At 41.3% G+C, this 20,292-nt stretch overlaps 1 protein-coding gene across 2 annotated transcripts; it reads left to right on the forward strand.

Annotated features, from left to right (window-relative positions):
• The first annotated feature begins 321 nt into the window (after positions 1-321).
• Positions 322-10,758, forward strand: LOC116243399 (uncharacterized). 2 transcript variants are annotated; one of them, XM_031614590.2, is made up of 7 exons: positions 322-909; positions 4,933-5,083; positions 5,895-5,988; positions 7,019-7,080; positions 8,164-8,306; positions 8,974-9,171; positions 10,483-10,758. In XM_031614590.2, the coding sequence occupies exons 1-7, from the start codon at positions 884-886 to the stop codon at positions 10,592-10,594; spliced, it is 786 nt and encodes a 261-aa protein (XP_031470450.2). In that variant the 5' UTR covers positions 322-883; the 3' UTR covers positions 10,595-10,758. The 2 variants fall into 2 exon arrangements, with proteins under 2 accessions (XP_031470450.2, XP_031470449.2); XM_031614589.2 differs by having other exon boundaries at positions 330-909; positions 7,019-7,137; positions 10,483-10,752.
• The last annotated feature ends 9,534 nt before the right edge of the window (positions 10,759-20,292 follow it).

The raw sequence follows: 20,292 nt of genomic DNA on the forward strand, positions 1-20,292 counted from the left end.
AGTAAACTTCAGCAGGGACTAGTCAACATCCATAACAATACTGAGCTGCTGCAGTTCCATCGGTGGCACGCTGCCAGCATCTTCTGTCGGCATGAGGGAGTCAAAGGAACGTTATATCAGACACATTTTAAAGTGAATAGCTTTGCTCAACTTATTCAAAGGACATGTAGCATTCAAGTTTTAATAAAAATTTAATATAAAAGTAAACCCCAAACTGATCTGTAAGTTTCCCCAAGGGGAAATGTTTAGTTTTCATTCTCAGATGCAAACTCAAAGAAGGTAGCATGAAAGATCGTGTATGAAAAAGCTGAGCGCATTCAAGTGGTGCAAAGACGTTCACCAGAGAGGAGGCATGCTCATAAAGACCTTTAGTGAATGTCACATAAAACATGAGACTCTCTGAGTACCTTTTTTGTTTTCATCCGAAGATCTGGCATTGTTTAACAAACTGCTCAACAGCCATCAGTGAAGGAGGGGGCCATTTATACAGAGGCAAGCTAATGGGCAAAAAAGTGACAGTAATTTGGAAAAGTGAAGTTGTGGAGTGAACACCCCTGAGATTCATCTGGATGATGTTGTGACAGGGATCCCCCGCCTGCCTTCAGCCACTTTCTGGAAAGGCAGACAGCTCAGTGACAGCCACGAGATCAGCACAGGAATTTGTTTGGTGTGCCTAAGAGATCAGTAACAGCCGCTCCTAATGTGACTGCGTTGCGAGGTGACAGTGTTTCCCTGGAGACGCTGAATCCATACAGCCCCAGCCCGGACCCTGGCAGGTCACCTCTGCTCAGAGGGTGCTGAACTACTACCCTGTGCAGGGGAAAAGATGGGAAGATAAGCGCTGGCTGTGCACCAATAGCCTTATGCGAGATGCGAGGACTTGATGCAGCAGCAAACCATGTCGGAAAGGTAGGAGGGTGAAAGAAGAGAAGTGAGTGCAGCCATTGCACAGCTGCCTTGACATGCTTTGACAAGAAAGATAGTGTTACAGGATTGAGTGTCTTTTTTAAAATGTACCAACCTGCGTTGCTGGTGGAGATTGTTGGGCAGTGAAAACAGGAAAAATTGTTTTTCTTTCCTGGTTCCATTGGATGATTACTGAAAGACAAAAGGTGTCTCGAGGAAGGTGTAATTTATTATAAAAATGTGCAAAAGGCACGTTGGGATGTGGCATTTGTATGGCTTCCATGATGAGCTGCATGGAATGTTAGTTAATTTGCTAGGTATGTACAATTATGTGAATAAGAACTAATTATGTTAATTGCATCTTTTTAGGGGGCAGTTTTATGATGTGTAAAGCAACATAATTGATGGTACAGTTAGCAGCATTGTAACCATAAGTCACAGGTTTTTGTCACTAAATTATGCTCAAACAAACTGCTTCAAAGTGTTGGATAATGTCTTATAATGCCTATAAAAATAATTGAAGGGCAATAGAGCATGAAAACACAATGTCCAAGTACTATAGAATTCTAAATTCAAAGGGTTCTTTTAATAAACCTTTGCATACAAGCAACACCTGCTACATAGCAGTAAATTGTCTGCATTTTGAACAAGGCACAGCCTGAATTTTGAGTTTCTTGGCTTTTAAATGCCTATACAAATTGTATTTGCAAGTTAACCCTGCAATTCATTTCTGTTGATCAGCTTTGGCGTGTGCAATTGACTGAGACAATGTAAATAATGGGTGTTTGTATCACACAGGCAATGAGATACGTGTGCCTGTGGTTGGGCAGATCCATCACTAGCTCTCTCAGAGCCTCTGTAAAATCAGTGGTTCTCACCCAGACATACGAATTCTTCACTTTCTGAGGGCTTATCACCCTTTCCTCACTTTCTTTTTCTGAAAGATGATCTTAGAATCCAGCAGATTTCAGTCCTTCATAGTGATCCGTGTTTTTCACTTCCACAGTAGTAGAATGAAAAGGCCTTGGAGCACTTTGCTGTTGCATAACAATCTGAGCAGGCTTATGTTGCTCTGAACAAGAGCACAATGCCTTTTCATCACGTGTCCTCCGGCTGAGCTAGACATCAAACTGTAGCCATCACCAGATGCGTTCCTACTCTGGATGTCTGCAAGAACAACACTAACAGCCCTATTCCTTGTTCTCAAATCTTGCAGACCCAGAATATCAAGAGCATTGATGATTTATCTGGAAAGTAGTCGTTGTTTGGTGGAAAGCTAAGCCTCCTTGGGGCTCCCAAGTCCTTAAAAATGGTTGGGGATAACACTATTGGAAGCTAGACCACATCCCAAAGCTACACCAATCACCAGGACAGAAGCCTTCCAAATCCTAGTTGCAAGAGTTTTCTTATAGCTTACTTCATCCACTGCTCAACCATCTCATCCATCCTCATTCATCTACTTCTCACCCACTGAGCTTTCCAGTTGCTGTTTTCCATGAGGCTGCACTGAACATGTGCTGGAGTGTCTAGAATGTTTCTATATCAAGCCGCCAGCTATATCGGGAGAAAAGTCTTTTGAACAACAGTCCTTTATTAAAGACCAAATACCTAAAATAATATGCAGGAGGGATTATTTTCACTCAGAATATCTTTCAGCAGTCTTTGCTAAGACTTCAGTGGGGCTGAAACAAACCCATTTCACTGACACGACTGACAATGACATCAGATATCTGGGACTTTCATTAGTGAAGATTTTTCCTGTTAGTTTTTTAAGTTTAGTTTTTAAGTTTCATCTCTAATCATCTTTTATGGGATTCTTAAAATATAGCTAAGTGTCCCTGCTTAAGACATCACTGATGCCTCCCTGCAGACCCCAAGAAGAGAGAGAATGGAGGAAGCTTATTGCCAGTGAGGGTTTCCATTACTGAAATTAATTCCTCTCTCATAAGAATTTAGATCTATGATTTATGATAACCACCAATTTCTCACTGCAGGCAAAGTGAGAGGAAATGACTCAGCCTGGACAGACATCATGAATCTCATTTTTTTTCTCTAATGCTTGACATAATCTGGTGTGCTGCTCCCAGATGTGTCATTGGAGATTCATATCCAGCCAAAGGGCTTCACGATCAAGGCAGAAAATTTTGTTACTTTCATGTATAGTGTGGTCTGTAATTGCATCCTGCCTCGTTCATTGCAATTTCTTTCACATCAATTGTACAGCAAAATGGTCAGGAAAACAAAGAAAGAGAGCAAAAAGCAATGTTGCCCTTGATCCTTCCGAAAGATCCTCTGACATAATGTTAGGATCCAGCTGGTGCTTATTAAATTCAGTTTTGAGATGAAAAATGCTTCCTTCTGCCACTTGTTCCTATAAAAATCTCACTGCCCACCTGACTTGAGAAGTGTTATCTATCACGTATTGATTCTGCTAAGTTAGGTTTTATTTTCTATCACCGACACAGAATTTGGTGAGTGGGCTTCTGCCAAAATATCAGAAATCATCCAGCTATGAGATGTTCGCCCACATTCCAAGGGACCAGCAATGTGTACTCATGCCTTGACAGAGGAGACAGTCTGGGTGAGAGGAAGGTTTGGGGAAGTCTTGTGATTCTCAACAGTTACTTGAGTGCATCCTAACTTTTTTTTCCCCAAAAGCTTTGAAGAACAACAGAACTTTTCTTTGAATAAAAAAGTATTTTTCTGTATTTCTCTGGTATGACTTTGCTGAACACACAGGGAAATGAAAGCAAAAAAAAATACCAAGGGAGGACTATGAGCTCCCCGTGCATTTTTTTAATTTCTTTTCTTTTTTGTAAATTGTGATTTTGTACACTGTAAATCCTCTTTTCATAGGGTTGCTGTGTGTGCCTGTGTGTTGCCTGGTGACTTGCAGCAGCGTACTCATGAAAATGGCCTGTCTGAGGATGATCTCTAAAATGCCCGAGTACATAGCTGTTCTTTTCAGAAATGCTGAGCATGCTCTGCTTCTTCTCAGTCCCTTGTGGTTTATTGTGGCTGCTCTGATTGCATTAAACAAACAACAACAGTGCAGCGAAACCATAAAGCAAGAAGGGAGGAATAATTTTATATGTCAGTACTGTGCGCTGCAGTCAGCGTGCACTTCCAGGCAAGGAGTAATGTTTGGTTTTGATGATGCTGCAAAAAGGCAAAAGTCTTAGGAGGTCAACACAGTAAGTAACGGCATGATTATTTTCCAATGAGTCTGTAATCCTAAGTTTCAACCAGCACGCTGTTTAGCCTGTCTGTTACACTCGATATGAAACTGTCATTACCATCCTCACTAGACCATTTTAAAGCTGCGTTTTTATTCGCCATTTCTGCTCCTGACTGTAATTGTTTTAATGATGCTTTCTGACAGCTGATGCTTTCAGACAAGCTCTCGCTGAGCATGTGCAGTACAAGTCAAATTGTAGTGCTGTATGCGCACACTAAGTTAAAATTATTTTTCTCAAGCATTCCATGGTAAATTTCCAAATTACAGCTGCTAGTCTGCAAATTATTAAATATCTCTGAAGCATACTTGCAGAAATTGCACCGTTTGGAGTATGTAAAATACACTTTTGGCAGTGTTCTTGGGCATAAAATGGCAAAGCCTACACACACACGACCTCAAAATATACAAAGTTTTGCTCTTCTTTGAACTTTTGACATTCTACTGAAACTTACTTAAAGGATTAAAATAAGCATGCAGCAGAGGAGTTATCTTGTCCTACAATTCAGATCCACAAACACAGGGCTATGCAGGAGAAAATGGGACGTATTGTGATCTTGAAGGTTAATGTTTTTCAACAAACTTCTTCTTTTATGTAAATAAATGGTATTTGTGTGAGAGGTTCCCTCCAGGTACCAGAGGGAGGTGCAGTACCTATGGTTTGACCGGGGTCACGAGGCTGTCATCTGGTGCCACGTCCTACCCCTCACTGCTCTGTGCTTTCTATTATTGTCAAATAGTTTGCATTTCTCTGAGCAGAACCTTTTACTGGTCTAACATCTCCTCTCCAGTTCTTCAGGTCTGATTACGAGCAATCAAAAATTCTGTACATCCTATTCAACCTGCTGCTCCGTTCTCAGTGACGTACAGACTGTTCCACCAATTTTATCCCCAAGCAGAGGATTCATCAGGCAGAGCTGTGACTCAGGGCTATCTTCCACAGTAAGTGTCTGACTTACCAGTCTGATTGCAAGACTACAGATGAGAAACACTGACACACAGTAACTAAGACTGAAATCTCTTCTTCGTCTTTGAACCTGTTATGTTTTGCTCCCCTTTATCTCCCAAAGCTGAATCAAGTCACAAGACTATATGCTACGATGTCAGCAGTGTCAGGGACTTGAGTCAATGGCCCAGGAAGCATTTGAGAACTGTGCATGGAACTGGGTGCAATGGACATGATGTGATAAGTCTTAAGGAGGCTGTATGCATTTGCTATAAAATGTCATAGCTAGTACTGCTCTGAAAGGTAACAGATATTGTGTGTGCTATATTTGAGGCAATGCATACAAGTAATTGTGACTCCAGAAAGGGCAGTGGTAAACTACACCTAAAATGTGAATCCCTACACACTACCAGCTGCTGAATGTGTATGTAGCTCAGCTGTAACTGGATGGAAAATGCCTTGAAATGTTTTAGTGGAAAGGTAAAATGGGCAGAAACCTCATCTTCTCAAACGCTGCGGCAGGTTTTCTGCGTTTAGATTGAATGCGTCATTTGCATTCAAGATATTTTGTATGTAAGATGGTCTATAAATATGATTTCACGCTTATGTATTCAGAAATTCATGCCATTGTATCCTCACTACTGTGTGTCCTTTTGCTGTTAACCAGATGGTTTTAAGGCAGAAGACGGTGAAACCACGTATGAATGTTTTTGCTTCTGCAGTAAGGCCAGAAATATAAGACAATACAGTGCCAAGAACTGGAAAACATTACTGATTCTTTTACTTCTTTGTTTTGCCTTTTTTAAGCTTCCTTCTGATCCCTTCAAGTATCTCAGCTGGTATGACATAGAAGAACATGATGTTCAAGGAAATCAGCTTCATTGTCCCCGTGTGAGAGAAGGTAAAGAGCAAAAAGACGTGCTTGGGTTGAAGCCTTGTCTCTATTCTATCAGTGTGCCGTTAAATGTTAGAGATGATATGGTGGGGTTTACCACTCTTTTGAAAAGAGGCAGGATCTCAGCCCATGTTGTACATCTTTGCTGTTCTTAATTGCTAAGAAAATAATCTTTGTATCTTTTGAAAGCAGGAAAGAAAAGTCAAAACTCTTAATTTAAAATTTTTCAGCATTGCAGTGTTTATTACTACCTCTCGTAAAATCTCATTAACATATAAATACTGTTCAGAACACTAAAAGCATATGCCAGACAAGAAACCAAAAGTGAAATCCAGTCCTGCAAACAGTGACACACCTTTTATTCTAAGGCTAAAATGGCCCAATTACGATCTAAAGGTGTAATCAAGAACAAGGAATGAAAGGTGAATTTTAAAACCCAATGTTTGTATGTTTAGGGCTAAACAATGGGAAAACATTCCACATTGCCCTTTAGCTGGAATTTTAAAGGTATGCGTAAGCTGTAAGCATTTTGATAGACCCTCTAACTTTTTACCTTCAGTAACACAAATAAATTTTCAATACGGTTGTAAAGCCTACTTGTAGATGTTGTCAATGACTGGCAAGCTGGAAACATAATTCTTTCTCAGTACAATTAAAGTACAAGTACAGCTCTGTTATATAATCTCACTTGAAACATGCAAACGAATACATAGAGTGTTTTAGAACTCAGATGCCTGTCCTGTGCACAACCATTTAGAAAAAGCTTTTATTCTGAGCTCCAGAATAAATGTCAGTTACTATCCACATGCTGGATCATCACGACCTTAATTTGCTTGCTGAGTAATGGGCCCAGAAATGGCAGAACAACTTCACATTCATTTACTTCATGGAAGCCCGGAAACGTACGCACCCATAACACTAGATATATTCCTATACTTCAGGTATAATTCCCAGGCATATAAGTAATCTTTTAGCAAGGAATTAAATGCCGGTTTCATATCAAACCTACCGTTGTAAATCTTTTCTTTCTGAGCAGGGCCTTGTGAAGAAGAGCTATTTTTCAGAGGAGAAGATCATACGTTGAAAAAAAGAGAACAAGTAACTGACACAGAGATGTGGCAAAAGAAACTGCAGGAGAACTGGGAAAACTGTGCTGTAAAACTTTCTCATTAATTTTTTGCACTATGGTAGTAAATAAACCAAGGAAATGAAGCACTGGCTGCTCCTTGCAGTTAGTCAATTTAAAGCTCAGGTTGGCACCACAGCACTGTAAACTGTAATGTTTTCACAAAATGGAAGAAACACTGGAGTATGTTGTAGTTTGGGTTTTTGAACCAACTCTGCTCTGGTGATAAAGCTCTGTGCTCAGGCATTTAACAGCTAGTTAAATCCTTTGCCTTTGCCAAAAAATTGATGAGTGAACAGCTAAAGAATGGAGTGGTTCCATTTCAGCTCATCCTCTATATCCTCACACCAGTCTGAGCAGTTATTCTGTCTGGAGGTACTACATTATTGCTGGCTCTCATCAGCAATAAGTTATAGCCTCTTTGAGTTCAAGGAGGAAGTCATGTAGGAACTTACTTTACACAGTGTTCTGGTTCTTGCCTCCCTGTGCACAAACACGTGATGGAGAATACGAGTGTTTGACTGATGGAGAGCATTGTTTTCCAGATAATATGTTGAATGTATAAGCCACGATCACATAGTTGTGCACACACACATCCCCAGTCACAGAGGAAAGAAGCACCTGAAAGATTCACATGACTGAGGGGGAGGTGGGGGGGGGAATGTTCAAGAATAAAATGCTATGTGGGAGAAAATAGAAAAATAACGAGGAAAAGAAAGTAAAAGATTATGGAAAAGACTGTTGGAGAGTGGGTGGAGGGAGTGGACCAGTGGAGAACATGACTATAGAGAGAGATGGAGACTGCTATTGGATTGGCAAAGCTCCAGCCTTTTCCACTGTACCACTTCAGGTGACTCTTACTTTCATAGCATTATGCCATGCAGTGCTATGATTCAAAAGGAAATTTGGCACCGCCATTTGTTTTTAATTGGTGGAAGAGCAGCATGATAAAATAGATTGACCTTTTAAGGAATTCTGACATTTAAAAGATTTAAAATAGCTATTAAAATGCAAAGAAAAAATTAAGTCATTTCTATTTTTTTTTCTCTTGCCAGGAGCTGAACCTCTCATTTCAGGACCTGGGTGATCTTTACCAGGTGGAAAACTTCAGAAGGATTCTCCAAAGATTGATACGGGTGGAAAAACTTTGGTTGGTGGACAATTCTTTGACAGACCTAAGTGCCATACGGTTGCCAAGGTAGACAAGATGTCCTGCTTATCTTTTTTTTTTTTTTGGATTATAGAAATCAAAACTGTTATTTACTTAAGTAATGTCCAGAGCAAACCCTTGAAAACTGATTAAATATGATATTTTGGAGATTATTATATGGGGAAAACATCACTGTATTTCTATTCTGAATTCACTCTATGCTGAAATTGAAGATACTCAGTAAAAGGTGATGTCTGCTTTATTTCTGGTGGATAATGAATTCACGCATCTTACTAAGTTCAGTGATATTTTTGCTAAAAGAGAACGTGTTAAACAGTGAAGATATGGTGAGAGGCCAGGTGTTACGATTACAACTATTTTACTACGCATCCACTGCTATTCTGATGTCTTGTGCCTAAGAATACTGAAAGTTATAACAGAGAGAACAGGAATAATGATGTATCTTTTATAAAATGCAGCGAAAGCTGAGAGTGTAAAGGAAGGAGATCTGATCTTGCCGACCTTGGTTAGCAAAAGTAACACAAGTATAAAACAAGTGTGAGAGCAGGTCCTTCAGAATAAAATTCTTGTATGCCTTGTTGGAAACTCTAAGATGCCATGACTTCAGGTAGACGAAGAGCCATCCCTGTGTTGACTTACAGGTATGTACTGTTACAGATGTGATCAGTGATGTCATATGCTTTGTTCTTTACAGATGCAGAGAACTAAACGTCAATAAAAACTACTTTACATCATTCAGACAGCTGCCAAAGTTACCTCAGATTCAGCACCTGTCACTGGCTGAAAATAACATTATGACGCTGAGTGGAATATCGGACTTGAGACATACTCCACTTGAATCCCTTATACTCAAGAGGAATCCTTGTGAGTTTCAAGAAAGCTACAGGCAACAGTAAGTCTTACCATCTCATGCACGCTTGGATGTTCACATCCTTGTTTTGTTCTTCCCAGCTGGTTTTGACTCCAAAACCCTGTTGCTAAAAAGAAAAAATTACACTTAGGTCAGAAAGGGTAATAAGTGTGAGTCCTTACGAACTCCAGTAATACACAGAGCTGGGCATTTTTCCCAACTACAAACGTTGAATCTAGTCAGCCATCTGCAACAGCGTGGATGATATTTTTTGAGAAAAACATGTAAACGTGTTCATTAGAAGTCCTCTTTTCCTACAAAGGTAAAAAAAAAAGGTATGAACATCTTTAATGAAAACTTTTCCGAATTTCCAGTAGGCTTTGTACTGCAGCCTTGTAGACATTCCTTTGCTAATGTGATGGTAATGCTTGTGCTTTTAAGCATAGATAGGCAGATATCAAAGTGCCAGTTAAAAGTTACCTTTAAAATAATGCATTTCACATTTTATTTACATATTAAAAAAAAATCCAGGGGAAGAAACGCTGAAGAGCACTTTTTAGCAATTACCATTTCTATGCCCCCAATCCTATGAGCATTTAAGTCAATTAAATGTACATAATTCTGGCACTGCTTTCACTGACAGTGTTGGAGGACAGAGAGAATCCTTTTCACGCACTGAGAAAACTCTGATCACGTGTATCGAGAATGAGCCCTGCAGTCCATGCTCACCTCAGAAGGTTCAGAGCAAATGGCACAGCATGTGGGTTAAGGCCCTGTGTAATGCTTTCAGGATGCTATGACTCTTCTTCTAAGGAAAAAATAGAGTGGTCTTAATGACCAAGATCAGCGATACTGATACTCTGCTTGAAAGGAGCGGAATAATGGGAGGTACAACCATTCATTTCTCTTTGGCACCGTGCCCACAGAAGTGCGGAAATCTTTGCAGAGAGCCCAGTTTCTCTATCGCAGGAGGATGAAAGCTGAGCTGTGCGTCTTGCAGTGTGAATCCTTGATTTTCAGCAGTCCAGGAATTTCAGTGTAGGCTAGTACCTTGTGCTCTCTTTTACAACTAGACAGCTGGTTTGGTTCTTCTCCATTCAAAATGTAGATTCCCGAGGTGCTTTCCAGAATTTGATGATATAAAAATTGGACAGCAGAATGAAAACTGAAATTTATAACTTAGTTCTTTACCAAATAAATTCAGCAACAAATGCCAAATCAAGGTTTCCATCAGTGCAATCATATCTGAATATCATTGAATTTGCTGATTGTTTTTCATCAGAGCCTACTTCATTCGCAAGATCTGAAAGAATATTTGTCTCAATTTCTATTATTCTTTCGTCTCCTTTTCAGTGTATTCTCCAGTTTGCCAAATTTGAAAGTACTGGATGGTGTCCCAAAACTGCCAGAGGACTATTCACCCCCAGATACCAGTTTTTTCCCCAGAATGTGCACTGTACTCTAGCACTGTATGTGTGGGATCACAGCTGTGCTAGAATCACCTTACTTAAAAGAATCAATAAATTCTGTACATGGAAACTTCTATATTTTTGGGCATTGAATCAGAAATACTATTTTTTTGAGCGTGCTCTTGATACTGCAGTCATCAAGTAAGTATTGATAACTGGATTATAAATAAAACACGATATGTATGCTGAATGTCATGGGTTTCACATATTTAAAATACTGGCTGACTTTCTGGTCTAGGAACTCTGTGTAAAAGATAACCCACAGTTATTGACTTGCATTGCATTCACCAAACACATGTCCCACTCCAGACCAGGTGTCCAGTCTGGGAAGTGATGCAGGGATCAGTGTCCAGGTTGCTAAGGGAAAAAAGTGAACAGAAGAACTACTGACAAAGCAGAGCACAAAAAAAGAAGTCTGTCAGCTGATTGCTGGTGTTGTGTAGGAATGTCTTACCGTTTACTAAAGGTTCCTCTGCCCAAAGCTACAATGAGGAAAAAGAGCTGTAGGAGCACAAAAGGGGTTTGTCAGGGCTCCCCGGGGTATCTGAATGCAATTATCTGTGAGGGGTGCCTGTCCTTGTCTTTGATTCATTTCCTGCTCAATTTTAGCTCTTCTTCCAGGCAGCTCATGCTGGTGCACAAATAGCTATGCCCTTAATGGCTCAGGAAGAGAATGACAGAGTCCTGGAAAATAAAGACAATTAACAGGATTGCCTAATTCCACAGACAGTCAATAAATTCTCTGCTGTGTATTGGCTGTGGGCACGGTTTGGTTCAATTAACAGAGCGAGGAATAATGAGCGCTCAGCCTTGCATGTTCTGAGTGCACAGAAAGGCTGCAGCTCAGTCTGTATTGGATTGGGGCAAGAGGAACAGCCTGGGAAAGTACAGCTCTCCTGCAGCTGAGCAGTCCAACCAGTCCGTCCCAGCAGTGCATGACCTAAGATCACGCAATTCTGCTTGTGTAATAGTGTCTATCTCAATGTATGTTCTAACGTTGTGCAAGGAAAAAGGCTGTGGGCTGCTGCAAAGAGGTGTCAGGATGAGGGCTCACCTTGATACAGTTTGACAAGTTTTCACAGATCCGGAGAAGAGACACGGTTTCCACAGAAACAAGAAGGCATCCAGGGCTTTGAGACAGGCAAAGCAAAGCAGTGTGTGCTGTGCAAATGGGTCCAGAAGAGCGTCTTTCCCACAGAGAGGAAAAGAGCAGAAAAGTCGAAAACTTCCTGAGGAGTTAGGCTGGTATGCTGTCTCGAGTCTAGAGATTAACCCAAAAATAGGATAATACAGCGATCAACATAAAACCCGACTGCTGTACTTGGAAAGTGTGAAAACAGGATCTTCTCAGTTGAGGAGGAATGTGAGAAAGCACCGCCTCCGAAAGTAGGTAGGCATGGGGGAGACGCTGTCACGTCTTACACCTGTAATCAGGAATGGGTTGGTTGTCTCCACTGAACTCCCTCAGAGCTTTGATCTCGTGACCTGAGCCCTGAGTTGGTCACAGGCAGAGGAACAGACACTGATCTGTGATTTCCCGGTGGAGAGATCCTTCCTCCTTCACCATTTTTCCTGTCATTATTTGGGTTGTTCGGGCTTTGCAGTCCCTGAGGATCACAAGATGATATCCTGGCAGTTCTGCTGATCTTATTTAAAGTGCATCCAGGAAGAAGAAAGCACTGGTAATGTTTGAGTCACTTTGCTGCAATGAGATTTAAATGAGATGTTCACTATCAGCCATATCACATGGGAAACTGGGGAGAAAGAGCAATTACATTCCAGCTGTTTGGCTGGACAAAAGCCACAAGGCAGAGGAAGCACGCTGGACACATTTCAACATCTCCAGTCAGCTAGAAACCCCAGCAGTGAGAACCTTTTGAAAGTGGCCAAGCCACGGATAAATTAATACATATTTTAGACTCTAAATTAGATTATTACCGGCTAGCTTTCTTTTTCTGCAAAACTTACACTCAGCTCAGCTTTGACATTCCTTAAGGGGAAGTTCTAAGCCTGCCCTGTATCAGTGTCCCAGGCCCAGCACCGCTGAGGATGGATTGCGTGCCATGGTCAACACTTGGCTTGGAAGGATTTGCTGCATCTGCTATGAGGAGAAGAAATTTGTTTTGTTATTCTCTTATCTCAAAAGATGGGCTTTTGGCTTAGAGCATGTTGGAGTCATGAGAAATACCTGACCAAGCCCAAGAGGAGATGGACCAGCAGCAAATTGGGTTCTCCTCCCTTGTTTTCCATAGTTATGTTATGGAATGGTCTAATCTAAACCTTACCTATGATTCTGAGAAAACCTGGCAGTAATGGTACAAAAGTAGAGCTCTTATTTTGCTTGAGCTTTTCAGATCTCATTTACCGTGATTACACTCTGAAATCTAGAATAATAGCTACCACTTTGGAGCCTGTATTTGAAGTACCACAAAATCAGCTGTGATCTGCTATTTCTGATTATCCCCAAAGCTTCAAACCTGACTTTTCATGAAAAGCTAACTGTTTTTCCAAAATTTTGCCTAATATTTAGCAGAAATGCTTCCTGTGATTTCAGAGCTGCAGGAGTGCAGCTTTATTTGATGTGGAAGGAGGGAAGGGGGGAGGGAAGTACTTACAAACCAGGGAGCAGGTTACCAGAAGGGGCATGGTGAGGCTGATCATTTCTGGGAAGCAGAACACCCCCCATTTCCCTCGAGGACCTCTTTCTGAGGATCAGTCTATGTTCATTTGTGTCACCATTTCCTTCCTGACGGATTAAAATCAAATGCCTTCTCCTTTGTGTGATGCACTTTTCAATCACTGCCATTTAAATTTTGCTGCTCAGTAAAGAACCTTCATCATTTTCGATGGTTTCCTGGCTATATCAGCATTCCAACTAAAAATGAATTTAGTGAATATGCAGACTGATGTTTTAATCTGTCTGGATACATGCATGAGACACACAGAGGCACATCGGCAGGAAGCATGGATGGAAAAAAAAGCTATTAAGATGTCTCTCAGCATTCATTTTTCATTTCTAATCTATCATCCAAGATACACTTGCTTTGGAATGACCAGATATCATGTTGCATTATGTGACTGGACGCACTGAAGATAAGGAGAAAAAGCCATTGACAACATATGCTTTGGATAAAAGCAGCCATAAAAGTAAATGTAACAACCATAGCAATGACGAGTCAAGCACGGATAGTAACAAATCAAGAATAACCAGAAATTTCATGAATAGTCAAACTACAGGAAACTGTGCAGTCAGCCCTGGAGAGTGAAATCCAAGCCTTTCCCCAACTCCCTCCACCCCAGAGATCATTTTGCTTTTATTATGTGTTAACATGTTTCTCACTTCTAATCTACGTACAGCCTGTTTCATATGTGATTCATTACTACACTTATTCTTCTCAACCTGAGCACTGAGCCAGTTCAAGGATGTTTCTGTTGAGATGAACTGATGATGAAGTCAGACATTCCTCTGATGCAACTTTAATTTTCTGTACTAAATGTACGAAGCTCCATCTTTCTGAACACAAGGGAAGCCAAACAGGAGACTGCATCTGCCCTGGGGGCTCCGAGCCCTTTTTCACCCCGTACTCAGCTCTCAGCATTACACATCTTTGAGCTTCATTCCCTGGGGACTTATCCTTCATCTTTCTCTTTGTTAGCTCAGTGTGGCAACAAAAACCTTCATCATGTTGGTCTGATGCTTCCCTCGAGCATGATACGCCAGCCCAGGATGCCTTTGGTTGCTTAGGATGCTGTGAGCTTTTTGTTACGTCTCAACCCCAACTGTTTGCCTCCTCCACCATATCCCCAGTTCCACCTTCAGCTACACCACTGTGCTTGGTGTGTTTGGTGTGGTGAAGACAAAGCAAGTCTGTGGGTGGAGCAAGAAGTTCTGTGGATTTAAAAGCATCTGTAAAAGAATTTAAATAAAGCAGGCCTCCATCCTGTGTGAGCTATCCCTCATTAATCTTTCAGAGTTTTTTGTGAGGACAGGTGGCTAATTCAGGGCACGAGATTATTGAAGAGTGCAATCTGGAGGACATGTAACATCAACAGTATCTAAAGGCAGGTTAAGGAGCTCAGACCTGCTGCACTTCACTCTGTTTAATGTTTTACCACTGATTCTAACTTGAAGTATTGGCATTCTGTTTTCCTCTGCTGGTTTGGGTTTTTTAGTGTCTTAGTTTAAACATGACAACAAATACAACTCCGAAAGCACAGCTTAAGTTCAGAAAGTATAGATCTATGCCTTTAGAGAAATTGGACTATAACATCAATTTAACTACAGAGAGAAGCAGTCAAAGGAGTTGTCATGTCCTGTGTGGTACAGAAATGTTCTAAGTAGCTGAGTGCCTAATTATTATGATGGTGACGGGTTGATGGTTGGAATTAATGATCTTAGGCATATTTTCCAACCTCCACGATTCTGTGATTATATTTGTCAGCTTGGACGTGCTGGACTAATTCTGAGACAAATTTCTCTCCTGATACAGTCCTGTTTATTGTAGTTGGATGTGTTTATCACACAGATGTCTGCCTATTATTGAAAAGGCCGCAGCTGAGCCTACCCTAAACCTGCCTTTAAATTTTTTAGTCTTCACATTCTTATTGAAGAGTAATGTTTGAGTGCTGGAGGGGTTCGGGTGCTGGCTGCAGGATAATTTCAGCACAACACAGGTGAGTTTATCAGGACCAACCTGTCTGAGTCCATACATAGCTGCAGAGGAGGTGGGCAAGGGCTGGATGAGTACTGAAGAGGTGTTTCTGCTCTACAATGTAATGCTTTGGCAGCCCAGATGATGCACTGCAGTGTCTCCTTTGTAATGGTGATGCAGTGCCCAGTTATCATCTCATTTGCAACCTCAGATGTACCTGAAAAGGTAATGTCTTCTGTTGTATTAACAGTGGGAAAAGTTTAGATGGGTAACTAAAGCCTCAAATATCCCAAATACCTACAGTCACAACAAAATATAATGTGACACAGTAAGTGTGTATGTATTTAATTAACATCAAGCAGCTTAGAAGTATGTGCAACTGGAAGGGGCAGCTCATACTTCAAGACCTTAGCAGCATGGTGTGGATTGGTTAGTAAATACATGGAAATGGTAATTTCTGAAAGAAAAAAAAAAAAAAGGTATTTTTGTAGCTAACTGCAGGGAAGGTTTTACACGGCAATATTAGGAGAAAAAATATCTGAGTTTCTGCTTCTAACACAGAATAGATAAAGGGTTATGATGTGAATGAGCAGTAGGGAAGGAGATTGCAGGGGCTGTGTGCTTTGTGTAAGTGCTTGCTTATGGGGCTCCCTGTGCTCTGCTCTCCCAGACTCGTCGTCCTTGCTGAAGTTCTTCTTGATGATCTGAGGATGACTGCCAGCACTCAAATGGAAGCAAGTGAACAGGCAGTGTGGTGCTAAAAAAAGGTGAGCAAATTATCATGCACCTCCTCATAGACCATAAAGTTTGGGTTATTAATTACTGAATGTGACTTTGTTGAAAAAAAAGCAGCTGGAAAACAAGTTTCTTTACAGAAGATATATTGCTGAAGGTTAGCATTCTCCTTGTATTTATCTGCTTTCTGATTCCGTACATGGGGCAGTGTGCTGAAACACCCTTTCTGGCCACTGTGCTGTGAATTAAGGGTGCATTTTATGCTCTGTGAGTATCACTTCTCTTCTGCCTGCTGCAAATCTAAATCTTTCAGAAGCAGGCTGCTGCTGTGTTCCCATTCAGTCTCCACTTCTTTTTGTTTCTAAATACAAGCTGACTTTGGAGTGACTGATTTCTGGGCTCAGGAAGCGTGCTGTTGTAAAGAGGTACATTTGTGAAGCCTTTTACCTGGGAAAAGTTGTGCCCTGGGAATAAAAGATGGCTGTTCCTGTGCTGGTGATGGATGGTCATGGAATGATTTTTTTCAAAGTACTGCTAGGGCTAGAGTTCCCTTAGGAGTGGTCTGAATTAATCCTTCCTTCTCCAGCCTTTCTGTGTAGTTTTAATTAAGTTACAATTCATCACTTTCTTTAGAATAAATTGTTTTTCTAATTTACTTGGAGATGCATCCTTTAGTCTAAGATAGGGCTGCACGGATGGATGGTGTGCTGTTTGCAGCAGAGCCAAGGTACAATCTTTCAAAGAAAATGAATGGGGTTTCTCAGATATGCTTAGCTCTTGTTCTTGTCTAGAGACTGGTGAAGGGCAAGTCTGCCCTTTCACGGCTCATTCCCAAAGCAGGGGGCTTTGTAACTCCCTCAGTACTAATTGTAGTTACTCACTATTAAATCTCCTTTTATTACTTTCAGGGTCTAAATCTGTTCTGACAAAACAGAGTGATTGGAAGTGAAGATATTCACAGAATTGGCTTACCTGTTAGACAGATATCTCTGTGAGCACTGGAAATTGACATAGCAATTAATATTTTGTGGGCTAGATAGCATGATCTGAATTCTCCAACAAGAACAGGAGAGAGCAGAGCTGCAGCTGCCAATGAGCTGCAGTGCCATTGTCAAAAGTTGAAATGAATGAGAAAATAAAAAGATTTCTTTTTTTCTGTGGATTGAGCTACTGCAAAAAGCAGCACTGATTTCACAGAGAAATGCTGACTTTCTTCTTAGCAATAATAATCAGCTGCAATTTGATGCTCTTCCTTTCTTCCTTAAGCCCTTTTGGATTTCCCAATTGACTGCATTGTCAATGGCACATCTTAGAATTAACTAGATGTTCCTTTCAAGAGTATCCTGACTCACAAGGTGCCATTTCTGCCCAGAGGTATTCGGCTCCCAACAAATACTGCAGAACTGAGAAGTGGTGCTGAGGGGCATAGTTTGTGTGTGAGGTAGTGATGGGCCAATAATTGGGTTAAGTCTTCTTAGTGGTCTTTTCCAGCCTTAATGAGTCTATAAGCACCTCTCATGAACTGTTCCTACCAGCTTTGCACAGTGATGCTCATCTTTAAATAAAGCCATCTCAATATTCCCATTCCTCTGTTAAGGGGGGGGGGGGGGTTGGGGGGATCCCTGTTGCTGGTCTCATGGGTGTGTTGGTGGAATTCATTGAGGATGGCATAAGGCAACTTGTAGTGCTTAAGACAAGAAGACTGTGGTGGATCACTGCAGAAAATTGATGGTTGGGTATTAGGAAAGATTTCTTCTTAGAGTGATGATGCACTGGCACAGGCTGCCCAGGGTGGTGGTGGAGTCACCATTTCTGGGGGTGATCCTGAACCATGGAGATGTGGCACTGAGGGATATGGTCAGCAGGCGTGGTGGGATGGGTTGGGGTCGGAGTTTATCTTAAAAGGTGTTTTCCAACCTTAATGATTCTTACTTGAATGTCAGATCAGAGGATTGTTCAGAGCATGGGCCTCTCTGGTCCAGCCTCACCCAGAGAAGAGCAGGTCCTGTGCTGGAAGGACTTCTGGTCTCATAGCTGACTGATGTGGCTCACAAATGGTCAAGATTCATGACTGGTTACACCTGGGGTCTCAATTTTCATACAGTCTCTGTATTAACAAGCATATTAAATACAAACTGCACAGTGTGCAGCACTAAGCTGTGACTGGAGAGCAGTATTTAAGTGGTAATGTCAAAGAAATACAAAGAATACGCTATTTTGCCCAGATATCAGCTGCCAAGCTGGAAAGGCATTTAAGATAATTTTACCCACCACTTTTTCTTGACGTAGTGACAACCAGGGTAGGCTCCTCGTCCACTCAGCTGCCAGTGGGGATCACAATATTATATATATAAGTATTTATTGTTGACTGTTTTTGAGGGCTTTTGTGCTCGTATTACGTAATAGAGACTCCAGACTGCGTTATTATCATACAAAGTCTTCTCTATTTCCTAAGCCTCTCACAGTAAAGCACACACATATGTATTTTCTTTATTGAGAGACACCAGAAATCCCATCTAGATCACACACAAAACTAAACAGACAAAGAAAAAAGTATTTATTGCAGGCTTAAATTGAATGCAGTAATACTGAGAAGGCATTTCAAAGATGGTGAAGCCCACGCAGAAAAGTTACTCAACCAGCAGCTGCTGTCTGAAAGAGCAATTTTAAAGTATTTCCACGTTTTTCATGCTCTTTTGTTTGACCTTTAGTTCAAGGCCATCTGTGCTGAGCTACTGACTTTTCTTGGTCCCCTGAGTGGCTGCTGAAGATAGGCTTCAGTGTACATAATGAGGAACAAAACCTGTTTTTAGAGCTCCCCTCTTCCAGATAAAGTGTGATAAAACTAATTTAGCCCTTGAAGGAGCAAGTCTATTAGCCTTTTGATAGCTAATTTGATTCCTGATAATTTATTGTGCCGCGTGAACTGGGAAAACAGATTCAAATGTCTTTTGGAGGGCAGTAAGAAATCATTATCAGGAAGAAATGCTATGGAAGAAGTAAATGGTTGAAAATCAGGCGGAGATGGATGGAAACGCCTGCCCAGCTGGGGCTGCATGTGGGTTTGGAAGCCTGAAGGAGGGAGCTGAAGGCAAGAGCAGTATCTGGAGAGAGGATAAGGCTAGGAACTTGGCTGGAAGGGAAGTGCATTCGTGTTTTGGGTTTATTTGCTGTCTTGAGACTTTGGGAGCTCATGTTTTTCGCTGTCGGATAAAAAGATCTCTTTTGCACAAGGAAATTAGAAGGGTAGGTGGTGAGCCTTAAATCTTTTTTTAATTTTTTTTTTTTTTTAACCTCAGGGATTTGTATAACTTACTTAATGCTATCTATTGTCCCCATGGACCTTTATCTCTAGATATGTCCACAAAGTACTAATTTGTGTAGATCCCCTGTTGGCTTTTACTGTTGATGGATCTTGGAGGATGGCAGTATGCTCCCGAAGTGAGCAGCCAGCATTCAAAACAAGCCATTTGTATGGTAATCCAGAAAGAGAATTTATTGGCACATGCTCAGCGTCTGGCATACGAGGGCAGAGAAATGTTCTGCCAGCAAGCCAAGGGAGCAGCAAAGCTACTCGTGTTTGCAGGACACCTTGCATATTAACATGTATTTTCCCTCACATTCAGCCATCCCAGCAGCTCAGTGAGCACAGCACAGCCTCCAAACTCCCAGTCTTTCAAATATGCATCTTATCCTCTCATAATGTATTTTGTAGCTCTGCAGTTGCTGCCAGTCTTATTTGATGACTGCCATGTGTTAACAATTTTCCTAAGACAAAACCAGCTAGCCCCATCTTTCTGCTTTGGTTAGCATCTGGCCTGGGACACAAATTTCAAGGCATGTGTGAACCCTGATCCTGTTTCAGCTTGTTGCTTTGTCATAAATTTTGTTTTCAGGCACGCTGCCTCCCTTCTCTGTTCCTCCTTCTTTAAAGTGGAGCAGTGACATTATTAGTGAATGATTTGTTTGCTCGAAGCATCAGGTGGACATTGGGTGAACCCCACAACTCAGGTATTTGTGCAGCTTGACCAAGAGATGCCATGTTCCCCCCCTGTACCCCCACATACTTCAGTGTGTGAGGTCAGCCCTCCGAGAACTGCTGTCAGGTTGGTAGCACTGCATCCTCACTTATGAGCCATGAAATAAAGCTCATCCCCCCAGCAATTTACTGCCATGCTCTCCCATTGATTTTTATGGGAACTGCCCAGTGTGTCATCTCGGAATGTAATTCTGTTTTCTTTCTTGGACATCTGTGATTTGCCAGTCCTTTGTTTAATGGCTCAAAGGCCTATGGAGCATTCCATGGT

The sequence above is a fragment of the Phasianus colchicus genome, chromosome 10, assembly GCF_987193195.1.
Source record: "Phasianus colchicus chromosome 10, bPhaCol1.hap1.1, whole genome shotgun sequence".
Taxonomy (NCBI): domain Eukaryota; kingdom Metazoa; phylum Chordata; class Aves; order Galliformes; family Phasianidae; genus Phasianus; species Phasianus colchicus.

What these genes read in the sequence shown, in the direction of transcription:
- LOC116243399 (XM_031614589.2), top strand. Translation starts at nt 884, where the DNA reads ATGCAGCAGCAAACCATGTCGGAAAG. An exon ending in CAGCAAACCATGTCGGAAAG is followed by an intron (nt 910 to 4,932) that starts GTAGGAGGGTGA and finishes TCTCCTCTCCAG; the next exon opens with TTCTTCAGGTCTGATTACGA. An exon ending in ACTCAGGGCTATCTTCCACA is followed by an intron (nt 5,084 to 5,894) that starts GTAAGTGTCTGA and finishes GCCTTTTTTAAG; the next exon opens with CTTCCTTCTGATCCCTTCAA.